This window comes from Pollicipes pollicipes, unplaced genomic scaffold (genome assembly GCF_011947565.3).
Source record: "Pollicipes pollicipes isolate AB1234 unplaced genomic scaffold, Ppol_2.1 Scaffold_7261;HRSCAF=8764_pilon_pilon_pilon, whole genome shotgun sequence".
Classification (NCBI taxonomy): domain Eukaryota; kingdom Metazoa; phylum Arthropoda; class Thecostraca; order Pollicipedomorpha; family Pollicipedidae; genus Pollicipes; species Pollicipes pollicipes.
Genome location: NW_023597054.1, coordinates 22863426 through 22887492, shown reverse-complemented (window position 1 = coordinate 22887492; position 24067 = coordinate 22863426). Strand labels below are relative to the sequence as shown.

At 56.6% G+C, this 24067-nt stretch overlaps 1 protein-coding gene across 1 annotated transcript; it reads right to left on the bottom strand.

Annotated features, from left to right (window-relative positions):
* Window positions 1–352: 352 nt before the first annotated feature.
* LOC119112909 (serine proteinase stubble) lies at window positions 353–7922 on the bottom strand. Its single transcript, XM_037237215.1, has 5 exons — window positions 7666–7922; window positions 6781–6985; window positions 6031–6328; window positions 4993–5118; window positions 353–1623 (listed from the first exon to the last, which is right to left on the bottom strand). Exons 1-5 carry the CDS (start codon window positions 7838–7840, stop codon window positions 1459–1461), a joined length of 969 nt encoding a protein of 322 aa, XP_037093110.1. The 5' UTR covers window positions 7841–7922; the 3' UTR covers window positions 353–1458.
* Between the last annotated feature and the right edge of the window lie 16145 nt (window positions 7923–24067).

The window sequence follows — 24067 nt, the reverse complement described above, 5'->3', positions numbered from 1 at the left end:
GTTGCGAACGAGGCGCTACATACGAAGAAATGTGATGCGAACTTTTGTGTGGTCGCACGCCAATGTGTGCTGTTGGGCAGACAGATGAAGCGAAAGTAGCCGATAGTCCGTACAGGTTAGTTATCGGGATAAGTTGTGCACTCCACAAGCCATGCTAAGCAAAGGCACCGCCGACTTCCGGCGCCAACCGAGTGACCACCTGTTGATGCGACTAGATTCTTTTAAAAAGTGATGTATCTACATCAGAGAACCTCGCAGATATTTGTGGCGCTGCTAGCTAACATTCATATCATCAAGCCAGCAGCACCTCCAAGGCAAATTGATGTAATATGCTCATAATAAGAATGTGTGCGACGTGGTTTACAAACATTTATTTTGTTGTCATCTGCGCAAAAGTTGTTGAACCGTCTGTCAGCTTATTTGGGCCTGCACAGGAGACGGCCGGCTAGTGAGCATAGACACACGCAGAGACCCCACCGGCCTCCGTCGTGGTGTTTGTTTCTCAAGGTCTCCATCAGAAAAGAACGTTGTATGTACTTAGCCGTACTTTCCATGGATGAGCAAATATGTTAGCAAATGCTTGCTCAGTAGAAAAATGGAGAAAGCTTTATCACAAGTCTACCTACGAGTTCTCTAGACGCGAGGCTTCCAAGACGGGGTAGCGAGTAACGACGATTGCCGGCAGCGGCGAGAGAGACAGCGGCTAATCCCGCTGAGTGTATTGGACGGATAACCGGCCGCCGGCACGCGGACGACCAGCGCCCCACCCGCACGACAGCGCCGGACGATAACAGCAGTGCACAGGTAACGTATGCCGGACCTCGCGTCCCTAAAACACAACAGTCAACAGACGGCGGGCGCTCGTGGCCCGGTCGTAATGCTCCCGTGAAAGTGCAGCGTTCGAAACCCCCTCCTCGCGCACGCCCCGCACGAATCTCACTCGCTAGTCGACTCGCTCTCCCCGCTCGCGCGTCGACGCCGACGTGGCGTCGTCGGCGCCGACCTTGCGTCCCGGGCGCGACGAGCGCGGGCGGACAAGCGCCGGTTGCGCCGGTCAGCCGCTGGGGCAGCCTCAGGGCGCGACGAGGGCCGAGCGGTGGGCCTCCGATCTCGAGCGTGGAGAGCGCCGCGTCTGTCCACTGAACACTGGATTGGCACTGGAGGTCTGTACCGCCGAGGATCGGCCCGCGCCGCAGCCTGCGCCACTGGGCCGAGCGGTGGGCCACGGCCTGAGGTCAGTGGGTGTCGAGGGCCGGCCGGTGCGGGTGTGTCCACAGCGACCCCTGGACGGTCACGGCCAGTCAGTGCGGCTCACTGCCGGGGCTCAACACAGCCTCAGGACCTGACGCCCGGCCTTGATCACCGCGTCCATCCGCCAGTTCACCACGGCCACGAGCCGGTCCAGAGGTCACGACCCGGTCCTGAGGTCACGAGTCAGGCGGCTGAGGCGCGAGGCGGTCACGCCGACGCCACCTTGCCCAGCACCCAGTCGGTGAACTTGGAGATGCGGGTGCAGACGCCGGGCAGGTTGGGCTCGGCGCAGCCGATACCCCAGCTGATAATGCCGGCCAGGAACCAGCGACCGTCCTTGCCACGCACCTGCAGCGGGCCGCCAGAGTCGCCCTGCCGATTGGGGTAAGGCACGTGAGACAGGTGCCCCACGAAGACACGGATATGACAGACAGCCCGGTGATCCGGACACTTCGTATGAAAACGCCGTATCTGCACACGCCGGCAGTGATCGCCTGTCAGACGGCAGGTGATCACTGGTGATCAGGCAGGTGATCACAACAGGCGGTGAAACAGACAGACAACACAGCGAGCCACCAGTCCTAACAGACTGCAGGCGGTGAAACAGACAACACAGCGAGCCACCAGTCCTGGCAGACTGCAGGCGGTGAAACAGACAATACAGCGAGACACCAGTTCTGGCAGACTGCAGGCGGTGAAACAGACAATACAGCGAGACACCAGTCCTGGCAGACTGCAGGCGGTGAAACAGACAACACAGCGAGCCACCAGTCCTAACAGACTGCAGGCGGTGAAACAGACACACAGCGAGCCACCAGTCCTGGCAGACTGCAGGCGGTGAAACAGACAATACAGCGAGACACCAGTTCTGGCAGACTGCAGGCGGTGAAACAGACACTGCAGCGAGCCACCAGTCCTAACAGACTGCAGGCGGTGAAACAGACAATACAGCGAGCCACCAGTCCTAACAGACTGCAGGCGGTGAAACAGACACCGCAGCGAGCCACCAGTCCTGGCAGACTGCAGGCGGTGAAAGACAATACAGCGAGCCACCAGTCCTAACAGACTGCAGGCGGTGAAAGACAATACAGCGAGCCACCTGTCGGTGTAGGTCGCCACTCTGACACGCATTCCCAAGTCGGCCGCAGTGTCGCTTACAACGTCCGAACATGTTTGCAAAACAGTCTTTAACGCACACTTTTATGACGGTCATGAGCGACGGCGCGTATTTCTCATTGTGGAGATGGGGACGGGGTCAGTCATGAAGAACCTCGGTCATTTCCGTACTCCGGAGCTTCTCAGTTTAGTCCTTCAAGCCTTTGGGCGTCTTACGGCTCAAGCTGTGCTAAGTGGATTGCATCGTTTATATGCTCAGCTGTTACGTGCTCTCTGGCAGTGAGAGCAAACACAACTCTATGCTACGATGGCAGGGGTTGCTATGATGATGGCATGTGCACTGCTCTATAATGCAAGCTTATATGTTTCGTTTCTTCGGGGCGCTGAACATCCGGCTACATTAACAGATCCAGTTTCGGATTCGGTGACCAGGCGCTTTCGCCGAGTACACCATACTCCAATATCCACGGGGATTGTTGATGTAACAGGTTTAAGGAGCAGTAGCAGCGCCTCTAAAAATCCGAGATCCGCCGGTTGGGATCGGTCGTGGGGTGAGCATTCCAGCCGGCCGTGTCCGCTGAGCCGTGACTGCTCGTCCCACGGCCCTACCCACCGCTGTCAAACAGCAGTCCTCGCCGGGTGACAGGCGACAAGAGGAAAGGGAAAGTGCCGCCGCGCGCGCCCTGATTGTAATGAGCGCACGCGCCACCGCGCCGCACATTGTTCTTGCCCGGCGCGCCGGTGTGGCACAGCGCGCTTGACCTGCCATGCAGACGCGGTGACTGTGATACGGCCGCCCTCTCTCCGGGCGCTGGTGCCGGAGCCTGTGACGGCCGGCCAGCCCGCCGACGTCGGACAACGGTGACACGTGGTCTGACCGGGCCGGGCCGGACCGGGCCGGCACGCGGGTGCGACCCCCGTCCGGCACGTCAACCGGTGTCGGTGGTGGCGCTGAATGGACTGTGGGGCTGACAGGCACGTCGCTCGTGCGAAAGCGGCCCGGTGGAGATTTGCTGCGCCAGTGGCTTCGAGCCCACGGAAGGCTGGGCAGCAGTCCTGACGGACTCGATGGAAGAAAGCCAGCCCGGCCCCTCTGCCCGGTTAACCAAGAAACGCGTATCCGACAAGGTCGGCTAGCCGGGCATCGCCAGAGCTTGCCTTGACTTGACGAGTGTTTCCTCTATATCGAGTCATGCTTGGATCTCTCAACCGTTTCTCTCCCGTTCGTGATCCCAATGAGAAATCTTCGTTCCAAGATGATCTTGACGTCTGTCCGAGTTTGATGTTTGTCGCGGTAAGCGTTCGCAGACAACCGACGAAGACGACAACTGTTTTTCATCGTCACCTCACATCAGGGCCCGGACAACAAGGTGCTGGGTGAAGTACGGTGTGAGAAACACTGGCCAGGATAGCAATAGTTAATAACAGGAGTGCTTGATCACGTATACACAGCTGATGTCTGGCATATGCTTAGCTGATATTCGTAGGCTCTTAGTACTCGCTCATGTCACAGCTGATTACAGCAGCTGATGATTGAGACCAAAATGCAAGCAGAGGGTGGGAGACCGAGACGGACAGAACAGAGCAATAGAGAGAGGTGGGAGAAAAGGCTAAGTGGGCAAGCGGGCCGGAAAGAACATGCAACTGACAAACAGAGAAATCGCACCTGAAGGGTGTGGACGGCGTTGCTCTAACCCGTTGCCGATTTTGTCGCCGTTTCTCCTCAGAAACTAGACCACAGCCACCACCTGTTATTGTCATGCGACACTGCCCTGCAAACCGGCTTCTGAAGTCGCCGCCGCCGGCCGGGCGGCCGAGGCGTGGCCCGGCCGCCACTCGCGCTTTTTGTGCCGCCCGTCTGTGACCTGCCACACTTTCCCGGCACGGCACGGACCGAGCTGGACGGCGGTCAGACACACGTGGGAAGCGACGCCGGCCTGGAGCGTGGCGCACGGACCGGGCCGGGCCGGGCCGGGCTTCGGGACGTACGCCCTGGCCGGGGCGCCGCCGCCGGGCGCTGCCAACGCCCGGCGTCCGCTCAGTCGGCACAGCTGCCACGGTGTCCCCGTCGCGTGTTGAGCGCGCCGTGCGATTGGCGCAGTAGATGAGACACTGGTCGTGCAGCCCAACCTGCTATATCAACCATCACAGCCATAACGAGTCTCGTACTTTCACTAACGGTCTCGTGCAATTGTATATGCTTGCTTCATTACTTGCAATTATCCGTTACTTTGACGCTGACGACATTCAGCGGTGTTGGCTCGCTGTGCTACTTCACTGGAATTCCTCGAGCGACGTCACACTTTCCATGTAATCCAGCAGCGCGCAGCTCTACCCGCCAGGGGCCCGTGTCTTCCAAGCCGTGACGTCGTGCGGCCAGATTTTACGCTTCCGTGGCAGTACTCACCGCAGAGTGGAAGGCACTGATGCTAACGCCTATGTGTTAGCTGCTCTTGCATATATTTCCACGTCGATCCTTTTCATGTGGTAACGCAGCCTAAATGAAATCAGATGCAAACAAAAGCTTACGTAATTATTCCGGTTCGGTGAACATGTATCATGATTCCTGTGCCTGAAAATGCGCCGTTGGTATAAATTACCGTCGCGTGGTTGGTAAATCCCCACCTGACAAGAATCCGTTCCTCCGTTTTCGTATCCGGCGCAGAGGAATATCTCTGGAATGTACTCCTTGCGCCCAGCTTTCTTGAACAGCTGTTTGCATTTGCTGTTCTCCATGATGGGAACGGTGGCCTGCGGATGAACCAGTTTATCAGCACAATCTTTGTCTTACGACGACGCGAGCATTCTAGATGATATCATCGCATCAACTTGATGAACTTAATATATGCATGCCCATAGGCACGGAGGTTACGCTCGTCACAAGTCAACCCCACCCGGGAAGTTGACAAATACGCCCGTGTAACCTCGACCACCGAGCGTCACCTCCGCACTCATAAGCGCTTACACCAACAACACACGACGTTTTGCGTACGATCCGGACGTCCGCTCCGCCGCCCGACAGGTGCCGCGGCGTAAAGCCCCGCTGCCGGCGGGCCCGCGGCCGTGCACGCCGCCGACGCCGCGGCGCCACTTCCGTCACGCCTCGCGTCTGGCTGGCCCGGGCCGCCGGCCCCGCAGCTCGCCCGCCTCACGAGCCTCATTTTCCGGCTCCGATCAGCGGGGAACTGGAGCGCGCCCGCCGCGATCCCCGGTCGGGGGGGGGGGGGGGGGGGGGAGGGGCGCCGGCGCCGCTGGAGCCGCTGCTGCTCCCGGTGCTTGGCGGAGGACGCGCGCGGTTGTCGTGCGGTGACGGGGCTTGTAGCGGCACAAGGTGACGCATCGTTACGTCAGTGACTAATGAAATGGTTCCGCTCGGTCATTAGATAACCAGCAACGGTGACAATGGTCGCGTTCGGTTCACTACCTCGATGATGGCTCTATGTGCTCAGTCGATTGCACTCAGGTGCTGAATCGAGACACGCTATAATTATAATACTTAGAGTAACGGACAATAGCACGTTCTGCGCTCGCAGTCCTCCCAGCGCAGCGGGCGACGCGGGGTCGTCCCCAGCCTCCCAGCGCAGCGGGCGGCGTGGGGCCGTCCCCAGCCATCCCAGCGCAGTGGGCGACGCGGGGTCGTCCCCAGCCAAGCGTCTCACTCGCCTGCTGCAGTATGCTGGGCAGCGTGCCGCCTTCGCTCAGTCGTCCCCAGCCGGTGACGGTGGCGTTCTCGCCCACCATCAGGTCGTCGTTGCCCGGCAGGCAGATAGGGTGTACGTTCGGCGTCAGCTCCACCGGCTTCTCCAGCTTGACCAGTGCCAGGTCGTACTCGAACGAGTAGAAGTTGTACTTGGGGTGCACGATCTTGTTGACGGCCGCGCGCTCCTGGTACGGGTACGGCTCGAGTACGGATCCGAAGTCGTACTCGCCGACCCGGACCCGGATCTGGCTCAGTAGCAGACTGCGACAGACAACATGATGAGTCAGGCCGGATCCGGAATTGTAAAAACCAAGTCACCGACTGAGAAAACCAAATTAACCGTCAGGACTTAACTTACGAAGCGATACGCGATGGTCACATACACGCGCTTTGATGGTCAGGACTTAAGATAGGGCTTAACCGAAGTGTCCTATACCACCTAAGACCTAGCCCAGCTGGCCAACTGCTCGACAAAGGTTCACTGCAGTCTGGGGTGCATTGCATATCGTTGCATTGCAGCTGCAGTACACATAGGAATGGTCGGAAAGTCCTGGAAGAAATGCTTATTTCCGACCACCAATATATGCTGAAAAACACAGACAAACTTCCCAAGCACTGATTACCGGCCATCATCACTGATCCTACCGGCAAGAAGGCAGTGCGCGAGCGCCGATCAGCGACCCCCCCCCCCCCCTCCCGTTACTCGGACTCACTCGTCGACGCAGTGTCCGGCGGTGGCGACCCACTGTTCGTTGAGCAGGGCGCCGCCGCACCGGTGCGTGGTGCTCAGGCCGAAGAAGGAGGTGCGTCGCACCGACACCTGCCACGGAAAGCCACCGAACGGCGCGTTCTTGCCGCCCACGATCCTCGTCTCGGCCACGTCGACGGCGCGCGGGAACAGCGGAGGGACTCCGCACTCTGTGGGACGGGCCAGGCGGTCAGAGAGGGTGGGCCGTGTTTACGGGAGGGTGTCATGTTACCGAAGAACGCGACTGAATCCGTTACATGCAGCCCAGCATCTCCTCGCCACGAGCATTGCACCAGTGGTGCCACGGTCACAACCGAGGGACGAGACTACGAACCTGTTAAGGTGAAGGATACAGCTGAAGAGGTATTGGCACAGCGTGACGTCACGAAGAGTGACGCGATCTGAGTCAGACGGACTTTTTTCAGACCTAACGACCTAACGCGACCTAACCAGACCTAACGCGCCCTGGCCCTAACCGTCTGCTGGCGTTCATGTTAACATGACACATGCCATGTGAAGATGGCGTAGCATCTCCAACTCGGATATATCTCCTACTTCATCTTGCCCACCACCTCAGCTCAATAAACCCTCTCAATCCCTCAATCCCCCACAACCTCTCAATCCCTCAATCCCCTCCAATCCCCTACCCTACTTAACATCATCCGGGGGAAAGACTGATCTCTTGTCTCCCCTGCCTCTTGACTAGCTCCTGGTCCCCCTGTTGTACTTCATCTGCCTCCTGTGACCCTACGAACAAGTTGCCCTAAAGCCTCCCCAGCCTCTCCCGTTCCTCATGTCGCTCCCGTCATTCCAAGCCAGGTCTGATCCATGTCCTCTGCCTACCCCTCACCTGCTGCCCGACTAGCTCCCGTCGCTCCCAGATCGGGACGCGTCGTCCTCGGCGGCGGCGGCCGCGTCGTCGTCGTCCTTGTCGTCGTCGTCGTCGTCGTTGTGGTTGTAGTCGTCGTCGTCGCTCTCGTGGTGGTGGTGGTAGTGGTCGTGGTAGTGGTAGTGGTCGTGGCCATGGGCGTAGTGCCCAGCGGGCCGGGCCAGCCGGGCCGCGTCGGCCGCGTCGGCCGGGGCCACGGCGTCGACACGTCCGGCAGCGTCGCCTGCACCTCGACCCACTGCACGGCGGGCGGGCCCGCGCCGCCGGCCGCCGCCAGCTGACTAGAGGAGGCCGCCTGCTGGCCGGCCGGCGGCGGCGGCGGCGGCTGTCGCGTCGGCCGCGGCGGGCGCGACCAGGCGGGGGGCCTGGGCTTGAGCGCGCCCAGCGGCCCCGAAGGGATCTCGTTCTCCTGCTCGGACAGCTCGTCGGGGATGACGGTGGGCCGCTCGGCGGCGCCGGGCCGCGACGGACGCGACGAGCCCCACTGGAGCGGCGCCGTCACGTGGTCGACGGAGGGCCCGGGCGTGACCTCCGGCCCCGGCGATGGCCACTCGTCGACGATGGTGGACGGCCGGTCGTAGAAGCTGGACGGCTTGATCGGGTACTGGGCCGGACGGTCGGCGAGCGATGACGGTCTGTCCGGTGAGCTGGACGGCCGGTCGGGATAAGTCGGCCTCTCTGGGTATGACGACGGTCGGTCAGGATATGTTGAAAGCGTATTGGGATACGTGGATGGTCGATTTGGATATGATGATGGTCTGTCCGGATATGTGGACGGCCTGTCCGGGTATGTGGATGGCCTGTCCGGATATGTGGACGGTCTGTCTGGATATGTGGACGGTCTGTCCGGATATGCAGACGGCCTGTCTGGATATGCAGACGGCCTGTCCGGGTATGTAGACGGCCTGTCTGGATTGTCCGGGTATGTAGACGGCCTGTCTGGATACGTGGACGGCCTGTCCGGGTATGTAGACGGACGATTTGGATATGTAGACGGCCTATCATAAGCTGTTGACGGTCTATCAGGAAACGTGGATGGCCTATCCGGGTAACCAGACGGTCTATCCGGGTACTGGTAGGGCCTGTCCGGGAAAGACGCAGGCCTGTCGGGGTATGTGGACGGCCTGACCGGCGACGTTGAGGGGAGTGGCCGCCGCGTGGACGCGCTCCAGGCCGGCCCGGCGGAGGACCAGGCGCCGCCGGCCGGCGCCGCCGGCTGGGTGGCGCCGGCTGCCTCCAGCAGCGACGTCCAGCCGCCGGCGTCTGTCGCGCCAGCGGCGGCCGTGGTGGAGGCGGCGGCCGTCATCGACTCGCCCTCTGGCAGCTCGCAGCAGCCGCCGAACATGAAGCGATCGGTGCAGATGCCGACCGGCGCGCCGCCCTTCTTGACGCACTCCCAGACGAACATGCAGACGCCGCGGCGGCCGGTGCTGGAGGAGCGGCACGGGGACGGCCGGATCTTCTGGCTGGAGCCTGCCGGTCACAGAGTGGCGGGTCACGGACGGACAGAGGCGCAGCCAGGCCCACAGATCAGGGGAGTCAGAATCTGACAGAGACGCAGCCAGGCCTACAGATCAGGAGAGTCAAAATCTGACAGAGGCGCAGCCACCCCGACATATCAGGGGAGTCAGACACTGCCAGAGGCGCAGCCAGGCTCACAGATCAGGGGAGTCAGATGTCTGGCCACCAAGCCGCCCGAGTATATGGGCGTCGTCGTATGAATTGATAGAAGTAAGGCGATATGGACCTTCTAGGCCATTTCGATATTCCAACGCAATGGATAGGTTGCGTAGTTTGCACAGAAAGTGTGGTCTCGCTGATTTGAATGAACATGCATAATTACCGTACGCACGACTCGTGGGATGGGGTCAGCCATTCAACAGAAACACACACTGGAGACAAAAATCAAAAACCACACTAAAATTGATATCAAGATACAATGCACACAAGAGCTCTTGTCCTAGCTTTGTAATTTATAATCGCATGACAGCTGAAGCCCTGCTTGAATGTGTCTCCTATCGTGAAGACAGCATGGAACGTGAGCCAAACTGGCGCTGGGTAGGAAGGCACACATGTTTTCATCCGTCGGTAACATATTTGCTCGATTATTAGGGCGCCCGCCCGCGGCCGTGCGCGAAAGGCCGTGGGCTCGGGCCCATAGCCGTGCGCGAGGAGTTGTGGGCTCGGACCCGCGGCCATGCGCGAAAGGTCGTGGGCTCGAACCCGCGGCAATGCGCGAAAGGTCGTAGGCTCGGGCCAGCGGCCGTGCACGAACAGTCGTGGTCGTGGGCCCGTGGCCGTGTGCGAGGGCTGTGGGTTTGAACCCGCGGCCATGCGCGAAAGGTCGTGGGTTCGGGCCAGCGGTCGTGCGCGAAAAATCGTGGGCTGGAAACCGCGGCAATACGCGAAAGGTCGTGGGTTCGAGCCAGGCCCGCAGCCCGGAGTTACGTCGTGCCCGAGCCAGACACTGTGAGAGCTGACAATGCTTAATGTTTTGAGCTGCCAATTGAAGTCGTCGCTAGCCTCCAAAACTCATCATACAGTTTGTTTTCCACATGGCTGTTTAAACATGATAACCATGACTGGGTTCATGGAATAGCGTTGCAGACTCATTGAAAAGCTTACACTCGAATTCCAAGCGCGATTTACCTAACCGAGATGCAAGAATGCATTACTCGAAGCACTCATCCCTCGGTTCCAGCAAAAGATGGATGAGACCCACCGTGGCACTCCAAATGAAAATTAAGTGCAAAGCAGAGTTGGAAATGCAACTTACATGTGAGCCAATAAAAGGGGGCCAGCACAATCATGACATGGCCCATAGACGATCATAAAGGTGACAATGATAGCGATGGTATTAGCGAAATAATAGCAATTACACAACGCAACAGGATAACGACAGAATGTAAACGAAGTGCAAGCCACCCGTGTGCTCCATATTTTGCAATCCCAGCAGTGTATCAATTACGTTGAACTGCTGTCACACGATTCTGTTTACTATGCAACACGGAACAGGCACAAATGTTGTTGGGCAATGAAAAGAAGCGTTCCCTATTGCTCATGTTCCGTGTCATGACTCGAGCTGCAGGCCATGACGCATAACCGACACTAGCGCACCGCGTCCAAATGATCCTTTGTGAAAAGTCAGTCGACTGTGAGCTGTAAAGATGTGTGCTTGGTGTTTCGTAGTTATTTCATCAGCTCAATCGGCCGTTTGGACGGGCTTTGGAAATATAGCGGCAGAAGGCTTTTGAATCCTACCCCAATGGCATACATAATCACATCTATCATGGCAGCAACATAGCCCATGCCGTATGTGCCTACAGGAGTCAGAGCAAAGAATGATAACATGCCTGCCCATGCCGTGTGTGGCTGAAGGGAATCAGAGCGAAGGTTAAACGAACACTGAAGCATAATGCGCAGCTATAGGGTTATGCAACGTGCAGAATATCATGAACTTCTTCCGGTGCAGTCTTTCACGATACTCTACTTTGAATCCATAAGCAGCGTCTCGACATTGAGCAAATTCATCACTTTGATGATCGAGTATATCGCCACATGGTCCGCTAGAAAACTAGCATGACGTGTTGTAAGCCGTCAGAAACGGGAGCAAGTCTTGGACAAGTGTAATGCCTGGACGGGCCAATGTACCACTGTCGAATGACAACTGGCCATCAACCGCGAGCATAACACCATACGATGTGGACGGCTCTGATAGGACGAAAGGCGGTTTTAACATAATGTCATGCCTTTCGCTAGAAGTTAGGAAATTGAATCTCCGAACGTTTGCGTTAACTTGAAAAATCTGTGCGTGTTAGCAAGTTATTGGCTGTCCACAAACACTGAGCGACATCGTTTGAAACCGGTTGCAATCTTCGCAAACCTTTCGTAACGCACAATTAAAATCATCATCTACGCCCAACTGGCAAATGATTTCTTCGATGTGATGACCACCCAATGAACGGCACACCCGGAACTTATTCTCAGCAGCTTCGGAACAGTTTCCTCCACACACTCCCGTCCAAAGTGTCTCTTCTCGCACGTCCGTTTGAGCAGTATCCTTCCCTTTAAGTCTGTCTCAACAGTGTCCCATCTCACACACCCAGCTGGATCGTAACCCCTTAACACGCCCATGTGAACAGTGACCTCACGCATACACGTGAACGGTGACCCCCTCCCATACAAATCTGAACGGCGACCTCCTCCCATACACGTCTGAGCGGTGACCCCCTCCCATACACGTCTGAGCGGTGTCCCCCTCCCACACACGTATGAGCGGTGACTCCCTCCCATACACGTCTGAGCGGTGTCCCCCTCCCACACACGTCTGAGCGGTGACCCCTCCCATACACGTCTGAGCGGTGACCCCCCCCCACACACACGTCTGAGCGGTGACTCCCTCTCATACACGTCTGAGCGGTGACCCCCTCCCATACACGTGTGAGCGGTGACCCCCTCCCATGCGCGTCTGAGCGGTGACCCCCTCCCATACACGTCTGAGCGGTGACCCCCTCCCACACACGTCTGAGCGGTGTCCCCCTCCCACACACGTCTGAGCGGTGTCCCCCTCCCATACACGTCTGAGCGGTGTCCCCTTCCCACACACGTCCGAGCGGTGTCCCTCATCACGCACCCATCCGCTCAGCGTTCCGTGCCGCCCGTCATTGAGCGGAGTGGCGCGCCGCCCAGCTGCCTCTGTTTTGATTCAGTAAGGAGGTCAGTTTTCATGGTCCGTTTGGTGAAATGCTTGGACGCCGGCCGGCACGGCTGGGGAGCGGGAACGGCGGCCTCCACAGTGCCGGCACCGGCTCTGGACGACGTCGAATGCCGCTACGATCCTCACACGCGATCTCAATATTCATGTTGATGTTACCAACGAGGGAGGTTCGTGGACTCCCCATGGTCTCATCGGCCCCATTTCATGGTGTGCTAAGCTTGGCCCCACCTTGGGCTTCGCAGCGATGAGTAATCATGTAGCACCACAATGCAGGGCACCTCACTTGTTTCTCCCTGCAAGTTTCGAGGCAAGAACGGTTTGGGCCGCGTGGGGCCGAGACACCCCTGTCGGCTTGTCGAGTCTTCCCGACTCTGACTCCGACATGGACCACAGTCGGCGCCATGACGGTGCACCTTCGGCCCAGCCGTCTCCGATTCGTGCCAGGATCAGAGCGCGGGTCCCCGCCGGGCTGGCAGCAGACATCGGTCTCCGGCGACACGACTGCTCGCCACGAGCTGTCGGTGCCGGCGATCCTCCAGTTTTCTCCGACCCCGTTACTCGACAGAATCTCGTTCTCACTTGAAGACAATGAATACGGATCGTTGTCATTCGTAAAGCGAAAGTGAAAAGGCATGCAAAGTGGCATACGAAGCTGAGGTGTTTTTTGGGCTGCGGGGTTTGGCGTGACAAGGCCTTCGATGCCAGATGACATGCCTGAGAAACGCATCGTTTGCGACTGAGTCGCGTGAAACATCCTGATTTCTGACCTTTTTTGTACCATTGTGATGCTAATTTGATTCTCGAAACGAGCAGAATGGTCCGGAGTAATTGACGAATATACAATGTGCCACGCCAGAAGGCACGTAGATACGTTCGATTTTTTGTCCATAACGCCACCAAAAAACGTCGCGTCAGCCTTAACGACATGATACAGCTAGCTTGATAAAACCATTCAGACGCATTGTGGGATGCGGCACGAGTAAAGTGATAACAGGCGTGAGCGTTATCGCTATGTGGTTTGTACCAAAGTCTGAGCCAGTGAGCCAGACGCCTTTGGCGACCCTTACAAGCAAACATTACCAGTGCATAGAGATGGCATCGTTCGTTGGAATTTAATAGGTGATGTGGTCACTGGCGCGGTGTTTTATCGCTGATTCACATACCAACGGCCTGAGAGGTGACCGAGTATGGGTCTGGTCAGGTATAGCGATTTAGATACAAAACATTGATGGTTTTGTAACGATCTACAGTTTCGGAGGCTGTTGCCAAACTATCGTGAAAAAGGCAAAAGTTTTGGGAAGATAAGCATGAACTGTCCTAACTAAACTGAGTCAAGCAATAAGCGTGTGAACTATTCGACACGGTTGCACAGTCATTCTGGTCAGTCTGCCTTGGCTTAGGCTACGACAAATTGCATTTGAGGGCGGTTAGAATAAAGACGTTATCCGTTTCCAGATCCATTGCTGGCATCCCTGTGGGTGGACCGCGTTGAGACGGGTCAGCGTTTTGCAAACAGTACATTCTTACGCACCATACAGATGGCCTAACTTCTTTATATGTTCTGTCAAAATATGGTATCAATCTTTTTAAAACGCCCCAAAACGTGGCTGCTGCGTTTGCGCTCCAGCGCGTGCGCCCGGCCACTTACACCGGCTCGCGCTCATACCAATACCTCTGCTGGCATCTTCAGCAGACATTGCCGGTGTCATGGCGCGGGCCGTCTGCCCGCCGAGATCAGCCCGCGGTTTCGGCGCACATCGGGCAGTTTTTGTTTTGTTGTTTTGTTTTTGGAAGAACGTATTTTACGTTGACCGTACTATTTACCGTTAATTGAGTGGAGCTGGTTATATCTCACTCGTATTGCGATGGTGCAGAATTATCACCACTGGTCAGGGAGCTATCACCACTGGCAGGGATAAGCGTTCACACTGAATACCGTATGCATCAGTCATTCCAAATTATCGCCAACTATCAAATCACACTGAATTTTGAAGCTGTTCATCTTAAGCGGTGTGATAATATGCTTGAATGATCTAAGTTACGAGCGATTCCGGTCTGCATGCATGCAATGCGTGATGGCATGTGCAACGCATAAGTATAAATGCTTTGCTGCGCTAAATGAAGTAAAGCATTCTCTTGGCGTCAACGCTTCTCCCACCAAGTGAGCTGACATCACGCATCAGCCAGGAGCCGTCATCACTTGTTCATGTCATCACGGCAGGGTAAACTCGCTGGGTTTTTCTAGTTTATGGTAAACCTTGCAAGGTGACTGCGGCTCCACAACTGCATTGTCCGTGCAGCAATACTTTAAAACGATCAGGTACTCACGTATGCTTCTTCCATCTCGTGGAGCGTTGATAAGGTACTGGTGGTATGGCAGCGTTAAATTTGCGACGCCCGTGAACTGTCCCTGTGGTGATGGGTCAGCCGAGGCCGGCAGAAGATGTAGAAGCACTAGCAGCACGGCGAAAATGAGTGCTGCTCTTCTACATTGACTATCAATTATCTTCCGTCGTCCTGGAAAAGAAAACAGGCGTCTTGAAATCAAATATGCAACCACGGACAAGGTGGGTTACTCCCTGCTGCACACACTGCACACAGCGTGAGAAACCAACTCACTCTGGGCAGGGATTTTTTAAACTCAGGACATCTGGAGGCTGATTTACTCCAACAAGGCTACAAGGCTACTCAGTCTCCTTAAACGGACCCTGCACTCCTGAAAGCCCACGGCATCATCCCTGGTTTGTATGTCACCCCGCCACATTTGTCATGGTCGGTTTTGCTGTAGGGGAAATGGGTTAGCGTGATAAGTGGACCAGTTGCCGGCGCGACAGCGCCTGGAGACCAGCCGCGGCAGATGGTGCGCTCTGCTGAGAAATGGCTGCTGGCCGAGGCTGGACCGGGCTGGGTAAATGAGCTAGCTCTGGTGGCCGCGATGGCCGGCACAAGTTAGCCATTCACCTGACTGGGAAGAGACGACCGACCTACTTATGCCACCTGCTGAGCACGCGGCATGCGGGGCTAATTGGGCTGACATTACGCGTGCTGCCAGTCGGGGATCAATCAGAGCCGTCCAGGCGGCGCCGGGACCGGACGAGCCGGGATACACTGTACGGCGACGGCTCGGCACAAACCGGGATCTACTCCGCGGCGACGGCTCGGGACGAACCGGGATCTACTCCGCGGCGACGGCTCGGGACGAACCGGGATCTGCTCCGCGGCGACGGCTCGGAACCAGCCGGGAAATGCTACCCGGTGATGGCTCCGGACGAACTGGGATATATCACGCGTCCAGGGCTCGGGACGAACCGGGATATATTACACGACCATGGCTCAGGACGAAGCGAGACATATTACGCAACCAGGGCTCAGGACGAACCGGGACATATTACACGACCAGGGCTCGGGACGGACCGGGATCTACTCCGCGGCGACGACTCGGGACGAGCCGGGATATACTGCACGGCGACGGCTCGGGACGAACCGGGATCTGCTCCGCGGCGACGGCTCGGAACCAGCCGGGAAATGCTACCCGGCGATGGCTCCGGACGAACTGGGATATATCACGCGGCCAGGGCTCGGGACAAACCGGGATATATTACACGACCATGGCTCAGGACGAAGCGAGACATATTACGCAACCAGGACTCAGGACGAACCGGGACATATTACACGACCAGGGCTCGGGACGGACCGGGATCTACTCCGCGGCGATGACTCGGGACGAGCCGGGATATACTACACGGCGGCGGCTCGGCACAAACCGGGATCTACTCCTCGGCGGCGGCTCGGGACGAGCCGGGATATGTTACCCGGCGATGGCTCCGGACGAACTGGGATATATCACGCGGCCAGAGCTCGGGACGAACCGGGATATATTACACGACCATGGCTCAGGACGAAACGAGACATAATACGCGACCAGGGCTCGGGACGAACCGGGACATATTACACGACCAGGGCTCAGGACGAACCGGGATATCTATTCCTCGACGCCGGGATGGAACAAGCCGGGATATTGTGCCGGGGCAAGACAAGCCAGGATATAATTCCACAGTGCCGGGACAGGACGAGCCGGAACGCATAGTGGAACGCACAGGAGCCATAGGAGTGCAGTGGCGTATGCGGAGAAAACATTCTAAACACTGGACTGAAAGAAGCTGGGACCACAGACGAGGCTAACAAAATTGATATTTGTTTAACCTAACTCGGACAATTTCACTGAAGAGGTCCAGGCTACTGAGTTCAGGCTTGGACTTCATTTTGGATTAGTCACGATTCCATAGCATGCGACGCACTATCTACGTTTCGCGTCGGGGGCAAAGCACCGACAGTATTTCTCTCATCCAGTTTTCCCCTCATAGACCAACCAGCCCGCAGGTGCCGGTAGGGTCGGCCGGGACTGGTATATATATATATATATATATATATATATATATATATATATATATATATATATATATATATATGTGTGTGTGTGTGTGTGTGTGTGTGTGTGTGTGTGTGTGTGTGTGTGTGTGTGTGTGTGTGTGTGTGTGTGTGTGTGTGTGTGTGTGTGTGTGTGTGTGTGTGTGTGTGTGTGTGTGTGTGTGTGTGTGTGTGTGTGTGTGTAACTTAAGTTACTGGAGATAATGAAATATTATACTTCAGGTTCGTAAACGCAGGAACCTACCGCTTTTCCGTCAGCTCATCATCTTTAGCTTGCCATATCGCAGATTTGATAGGTGTATGCTGCCGTGTGCAGCGACGTTGGAGCTTCCCTAATTAACCCACAAGCTGCTCATTATCCAGTCCGTAAACGCCGGCATTCATCCACAGTCCAGCAATACCTTCGGGCTGCGCAAAGACGGTGATCGGCGTTGTCAGACCTCTGCCCCGAAGACTCCAGCCTGCCGTGCAGCGTCCGGTGACCCCTTTCCGCCACCACCGCACGCCAGTGACGCCGGCGGCCCGCCCTGCTACACGCCCGACCAGCCAGCCGGTCGATCGCCGCTCTCTGCCGGCCGCGTCATCACGCACATCCCGCCGGCCGGCCGCTAACGGTGGCGTCATGGCCGGCGTCACGGCCGCGTCACGGCTGCAGCGCCGCGCGGGTGATCGGCCCGGCCGCATCTATGGCACCGCAGCAGCCGCGGCCGACAGTCTGTCTCTCGGGCGGGCTTCACGGTCAGCACGCCCAGTGGTGCGTACACCACACGGGGATGATGTGTTCTGGGGTCCCGCCACTCTACGGAGCGGGACCGTCCAGGGCTGCCCTCACTCTACGGAGCGGGACTGTGCAGGGCTGCCCTCACTCTACGGAGCGGAACTGTCCAGGGCTGCCCTCACTCTACGGAGCGGAACTGTTCAGAGATACGCTACAGAGGCTGGATAGGCTCAACTCTTCACACGCTGGGCTACAGGGGCTCCATGAAACGGGTCTGATCAGGGGTCTGCACACTCCTCTGAGCGGATCCGTCCTACAGTTTAAACACCTAGCAGAGCGAACTTGCCCAAGACCTGCTCTCTGACCCGCTTAAGATCTGCTCAAGACCTGCTCTGATCCGCCGGTTCTGCTCAAGACCTGCTCTGATCTGCCGGTTCTGCTCAAGACCTGCTGCCCTAATCTGCCGGTTCTGCTCAAGACCTGCTGCCCTAATCTGCCGGTTCTGCTCAAGACCTGCTGCCCTGATCTGCCGGTTTTGCTCAAGACCTGCTGCCCTAATCTGCCGGTTCTGCTCAAGACCTGCTGCCCTAATCCGCCGGTTCTGCTCAAGACCTGCTGCTCTGATCTACCAGTTCTGCTCAAGACCTGCTGCTCTGATCAGCCGGTTCTGCTCAAGACCTGTTGCTCTGATCTGCCGGTTCTGCCCAAGACCTGTTGCTCTAATCTGCCGGTTCTGCTCAAGACCTGCTGCTCTGATCTGCCGGTTCTGCTCAAGACCTGCTGCTCTGATCTGCCGGTTCTGCTCAAGATCCGGATGCGGATAACCATGTTTCTGTCTTTTGATGCCACGAGCCGTATGTGTTGAACCGACGCCGGTTAATCACAGAAGTGGCGCACTATTGAATGAGTCTGCATCAATCGCTGGCCAGCGGCAGTTCGAAGGGGTTGGTCCAGACGACTGCCGTGCGCTTTGTTCTAACATAGATGAAAGGGCAAGACAACGATACCTGCACTGTACGTTGCAAAGCCATCTATGCATACAGCGCAGCATGTAACCAACGAGTGTGGCTGCACCTTGCACTCATTTCCCAACTATTTTGATGGTTTCGTGTTTTTACTGAAAACGTCGAATGTCTGCATGCAACCATTGTCCCAGGGCTATGGCGCTGCCAAATGTCTCCTAACAGTCCTTTGTTGATGTTCGAATGCCCAATTATTCACTGTGAAGAGAGCGTGGTAAGCATATGCGTGAAGCCTTTACACTGAAGCAATGTTCTCCAAACAATGGATTGTAACACGCATTGCAGGGCAGGGTTACGTCATGGTAGAGGTCTGTTTTCTACCACATCTAAGTATGTAAGAGCTAGTATGTAAAAACACGGCGACGAAATGCACACCATGACGTTTAATAAAGCTGCATCATAGTCATGGTAGCGTTCTTACGAAATTTGGACCCGACCTTGACCCGGACACCCATGAAGAAGTGAGAGACGGTTTTTGGTTTTCTACTGCGTGCACAGTTTTGTTGCAACATTGGTACATTGTCACCTCTCCGCACACTCGGCGCAGCGCCGCACTCCATTAACAGCTGGGCATCCCGAGTCAGCGACTGCATCATCGCATAGGTCAATATCACAGGCAGGAATGCAGGCACGTTTCTTCCGGTAAACAAACTTCGCTAGACTGCTATTGAAAATCGTCAACGATCGCTCAGATTCGTGGAGGTGTACTAATGGCGATAGTCGTGTGGAAAATGGGGTCACGGCAAGGATGTAGTTTCCTTTCCAGTTGGGGAGGGGGCTTTAGCCCCCCCCCCCCCAACGTTGGGAAGGGAGCGGGCAAAATCCGGAGAGAAACCTGTTTGATGGTATATTCTGAGGACTGGCTGGGTTATTTTTCATTGTTCAGCCCCAACTCACTTTGCCATACTACTCCCCTGGGTCACGCCATTCGCAAGAAAACTGGATTACCCATCTCTGCACAACAGTGTACCGTTTTCTGGTGGTGTCTCAACACACAACTTGCAATGTAATGTCTTCGAACAGTCATCGTCTCAAATCTATCATGGCGTCGGTTCTCAGATCAACGATGGCAGGGCAAATACTACTTTAAAAGCTGGGTTTCAGCAAGAAAGTCCTTGAGGTCCTGTGCATTTGGCATCACAAGACCCTATGTTCAAAGCAAGCGACTTTCGGTATATAACAAGGGGTACTGGCTCAACGATGGTCCAAGCAATCATCGGGATGTATGGAGAAAAATTGATGCTTTGTATTGTTTAACCTTTTTCGACGAGTTTTTGCAGATCATTTTCATGATATACCATGATGGCTGATCAATATCACCGTTTATCGAGCTCTTCCTGGTACATCAAAGGTTAGCTCTTCTCAGCACAATGTCTGAATTAACAAAGCTAAGCATTTTAACAGCTGAGGTGTGCTGATATTTGCTGTGGAAATCCGACAGCACACAGATCCATCACCCTTCCCGTAATTATTCCATCAACCACGCAAACACGCATCAAACACTTCCCGCCGCCCACGCCCCGAGCGACTGGCTGGTGACTGACCACCAAACGCGCTGTATAATCACGGGCTACTGCGGCCCACTAAAGCGACCGGCCCGTCCGCGGTTCGTGTGGCGTCTGCGCTGCCGGTTATCCCGCACCTCAGCGTGCCCGGCCGGCTCGCGTCCTGCCGCAAACGCGATGCTATCGCACGCGCAGCTGCCGCCGTGTGCCAGAATGCGCGGCGGCGCCGGCGGCGTCTCTCCGCGCGGGCCGCCAGGCCGGGCGCACGTCGCGTCGTGATTGATTCCCGCCAGGCTGCAGCGATACCGCCAGGCTCCACCAACGGCCGAGGCCGGACCGGCCGCAGCCGGTGGTGGAGTGCGGACGAACGCATCGCGGACGAACGGACCGCCAACGAACGCATTGCGCACGAACGAACCGAAGACCAACTAACCAAGTACAAACGGACCGACGATGAACGGACCACGGACGAACGGAGCGAGGGCGAACGGAAAACGGACGAACAGACCGAGGAAGAATGAACCGGGGACAAACGGACCATGGACAGACGGATCATGAACAAAAATACCACCGATGAAAGGGACAACGGCGAAGAGCTGCCCCAGCTGATGATAAATCAGTCTTCGTCTCCCCCTTCCCTACAAAAAAGCGAGTAGAACACGGACCGACACAGCGAGAGGGCGCGAAGCGTGCTGCAAGTGTAAAAAGGGGCATAAGAGCGAAATGGGCGTATGAGGCATATGCCCCATAAAAACTGCACGTCAACTTCAGTCTCACTGCCCTGTCACCTGACGAGGCGCGATCTAAGAGACGCAGTCCTCTGCCCAGATCTACCCGCCCGAGACCGCCAACGAGTCTGCCTCCGCTCTGGTGAGGGAGGACGCTGGTCCAGTCTGTCTCTGCTCTATTAAGAGAAGGCACTGGTACTTCCGATGCAGTTCTGTCGTTTTTAGGATAATTCGTCACCCGATCTGGTATCTGATGTTTTGTTTGATTCCACGATGAATTACGCGCTCACTTTTGGTTGAATTCTCACATCACGAAGGCAAAATTATCGCATAGAAACAAGAAGTTATTTACCACAAGCCATCAACAACATGTCGAGTGCAAGGCTCTCAACGACATATCCGTTACATACATCACCCTTCACATCACGGTGATGTTCACTCCTCGGAAAAAACAGCTATGTTTTCAGCCTGTGCACTGGCTGCCGGGTCAACAGCCGAGGTGGCCGCCGCAGTGCGACACCCCCGGCAGACCGAGCTCATCTCACGCAGTAGCGGCCCATCAGCGGCCGCCACACAGCGTGGTAACAGTTGCAGCGGGCCGGAAGTCGGCTCCTGGCGGGGAGGGACGCCGCTGCCGGGCTAGCCACGGCGAGCCGGCGCGGGCCGCGGCCAGCAGCGCAGGCTCGGGCTGGCGCTGCTGTAGCAGCGGCGAGCCGGCGCGGCCCACGGCCAGCAGCGCAGGCTCGGGCTGGCGCTGCTGTAGCAGCGGCGGGCGGGGCGGGCCGCGGCCAGCAGCGCAGGCCCGGGCTGGCGCTGCTGTAGCCGCGGCGGACGGGGCGAGGTGCCACCAAGTGCCGACAAGACGGAGACTGCTGACTGGAGACGCCCGCAGGACGCCGGAGGCAGCAGACTGGAGACGCCGATGAGTGCCACAGACGGCGCCAGCTGAGATCCGACGGAGATTGCTAACTGGAGACGCCCGCAGGACGCCGGAGACAGCAGACTGGAGACACCCTCAGGACGCCGGAGGCAGCAGACTGGAGACGCCAGTGAGTGCCACAGACGGCGCCAGCTGAGATCCGACGGAGACTGCTAACTGGAGGCGTCTGCAGGTGCGGGCCGCGACCGGACGGGTGCTGACACGCCGTCCTCAGTACGGCACACTTCGGCATTGGCTCCCGTCTCTATGGTATTAACATTACGGCCACCCTGGAGCGCTTTGTCGCCTGGCTGCAACTGAAATCTGCCGGCGGAAACTGTTTTGCGAGGCTTCCGGCTTAATTTAGCATAATTATATGGCGCAGCCTGATGCGTCCGGCCGCTATCCGGATACTTGAACTGCACGTTCGTATAACATTCACTGAAGCAGGGCTAAATACCGGCACCTACCTTGCGACTATCTTTGTTTTACTGCTGCATGCAAGTGGCCCGCCGAGACGGCGGGCCGCCCTTCCGGTTTCGCTTTTCGACACGGTGTCACGCGCGTGTGTTTGGAGAGGTGTGCTCCGCAGCCGCAAACATTGGCACGAGCCGAGGCACCACGCCGCGATGTTACGACACGTGCGACACGCTCGGCGCACGGCTCGGCGCCCGGCCGACCGTGGCGCCGGCGAGAGCGCAGGGCAGAGGCAGAGCGGCGGAGGAGTCCCGGAGAAACCTGACACTGAAGTGGTGGGTGCCTCGTCACTGTGCGCCCATTGTCATGGCGCATGTGCGTTTTCTACCGATTGTGTACGCTGGGGTTGCGCAGCGCTCGTAGCGGCTTCCACCACACAAATAGGGAAATGTCATAGCGTGATGAGAAAAGGTCGTCACGTGTCGTCTGACGTCAGACTGTTAAAAAAATGCGGAGAGCAGCACACAGAGGTGCACGAGCACGGTTTTCCACCATTCAAAACCACTATCAATTCGTACTGAATTTGTGCATTACAAACGTTAATGATGAATGTGTTAATATAAGCAGCTGTAACATGCAGTAAGGATACGTAATTAATTATATGAAAACGCTACTTGTATAAGGAAATACATCTAGGATCAAGGACATAGTTTTCTACATATTGGAACGAGGGAGGCACTACCAACCCCCTCCCCCCTTCCTGCTTGGTATTGGAATTTTTGTTAACAGACTGCCAACCTTTGGTGGAAATAAATGTAGCCCAAACTGGGACGGCATCACTAAACAACCCATCCGTGAAGGCATCAGGCGGGGAAAAGCCGACTGAAATCAGATATGTCTCGTTTAGCGGATTCTACGACAGTACTGATTTTCGGCACAGCAGAGCATCAGGGGCAGCATCTGGCGGGACATAATCATTGTCTTACCACTACTATCACCACTCTGCTTCGTCTGGGGACGGAAAGACGCTGCGTGTGAGCGGATTTATGGCAGTGAACACAAACCGCTAATCGCTGAGGGAACGTGTAAACTATCTAGTAAATATCGCTGCATTCCTAATCTGAACCGAAATATACCGGAAATCTGGTCGGACTGTGAATGGTGCATAATAACACAAAATCCTGTACACTAACGGTCATGCTGCCGTTACAGATTCAAATACAGAACATGCATAAATAAAGAGCTCACTTGACGGGCTCATATCTGCACATCGGTAATGACAGTATGCTGCAAAGCGATCCGAATCCATGAACGCTCAAACGATGCGCTCAACAACTCTTACGTGGTCAAGTACAGACCGCGACAAAGGTGCGTCATAGCTAGTGTGAACAACGCATGAACCATTTACACATTCGATGGCACAAACAACGAAACCGTTACATGCCGAACCAGCTGCTGGTTGTCCGAGGAGCGATCGGTCACCGTCGCTGCGTCTGACCTCAGTTCTCTAATGTGATCACGGGGTGGGACCATATAATCACGGACAGCTTAACGACCACCCCGGATGCAAAACGACCGTACCCCGACATTTCACAAATGTCCACGCTCAGGCTGATATATCTCCTCCATCAACTTACGGCCGTCCGTGGTTTTTGCCACCGTGCAGTAGTACCGCAGTGCCCTCATTTTTTGCACCCGTTTGTTCTTCTTTTTTGTCCTCGCCCGTAAAACCTGGGGTGCCACTGATCGACGCGCGAGGTACCGCACCCGCACCATGCTGAAGGAGTCGTAGCTTGACGCTGTATTGTGTTTCACTCCGGCTTAAACACTGCTGATCTGGCTATTTGCTGCCTGCCTCCTCCAGTAGAAGTGGCCGCAGCCGCCGGTCGCATTTAGCGTCAGCTGGAGT

Bases quoted from the DNA above. Each gene is read 5' to 3' on its own strand.
- LOC119112909 (XM_037237215.1), bottom strand. From the start codon at position 7,840: ATGGCCACGACCACTACCACTACCACGACCACTACCACCACCACCACG. The intron at 5,119-6,030 runs GCGAGTGAGACG...GTTCATCCGCAG, and splicing joins TGCCCAGCATACTGCAGCAG to GCCACCGTTCCCATCATGGA. The intron at 1,624-4,992 runs GTGGGGATTTAC...CCCAATCGGCAG, and splicing joins GAGGAACGGATTCTTGTCAG to GGCGACTCTGGCGGCCCGCT.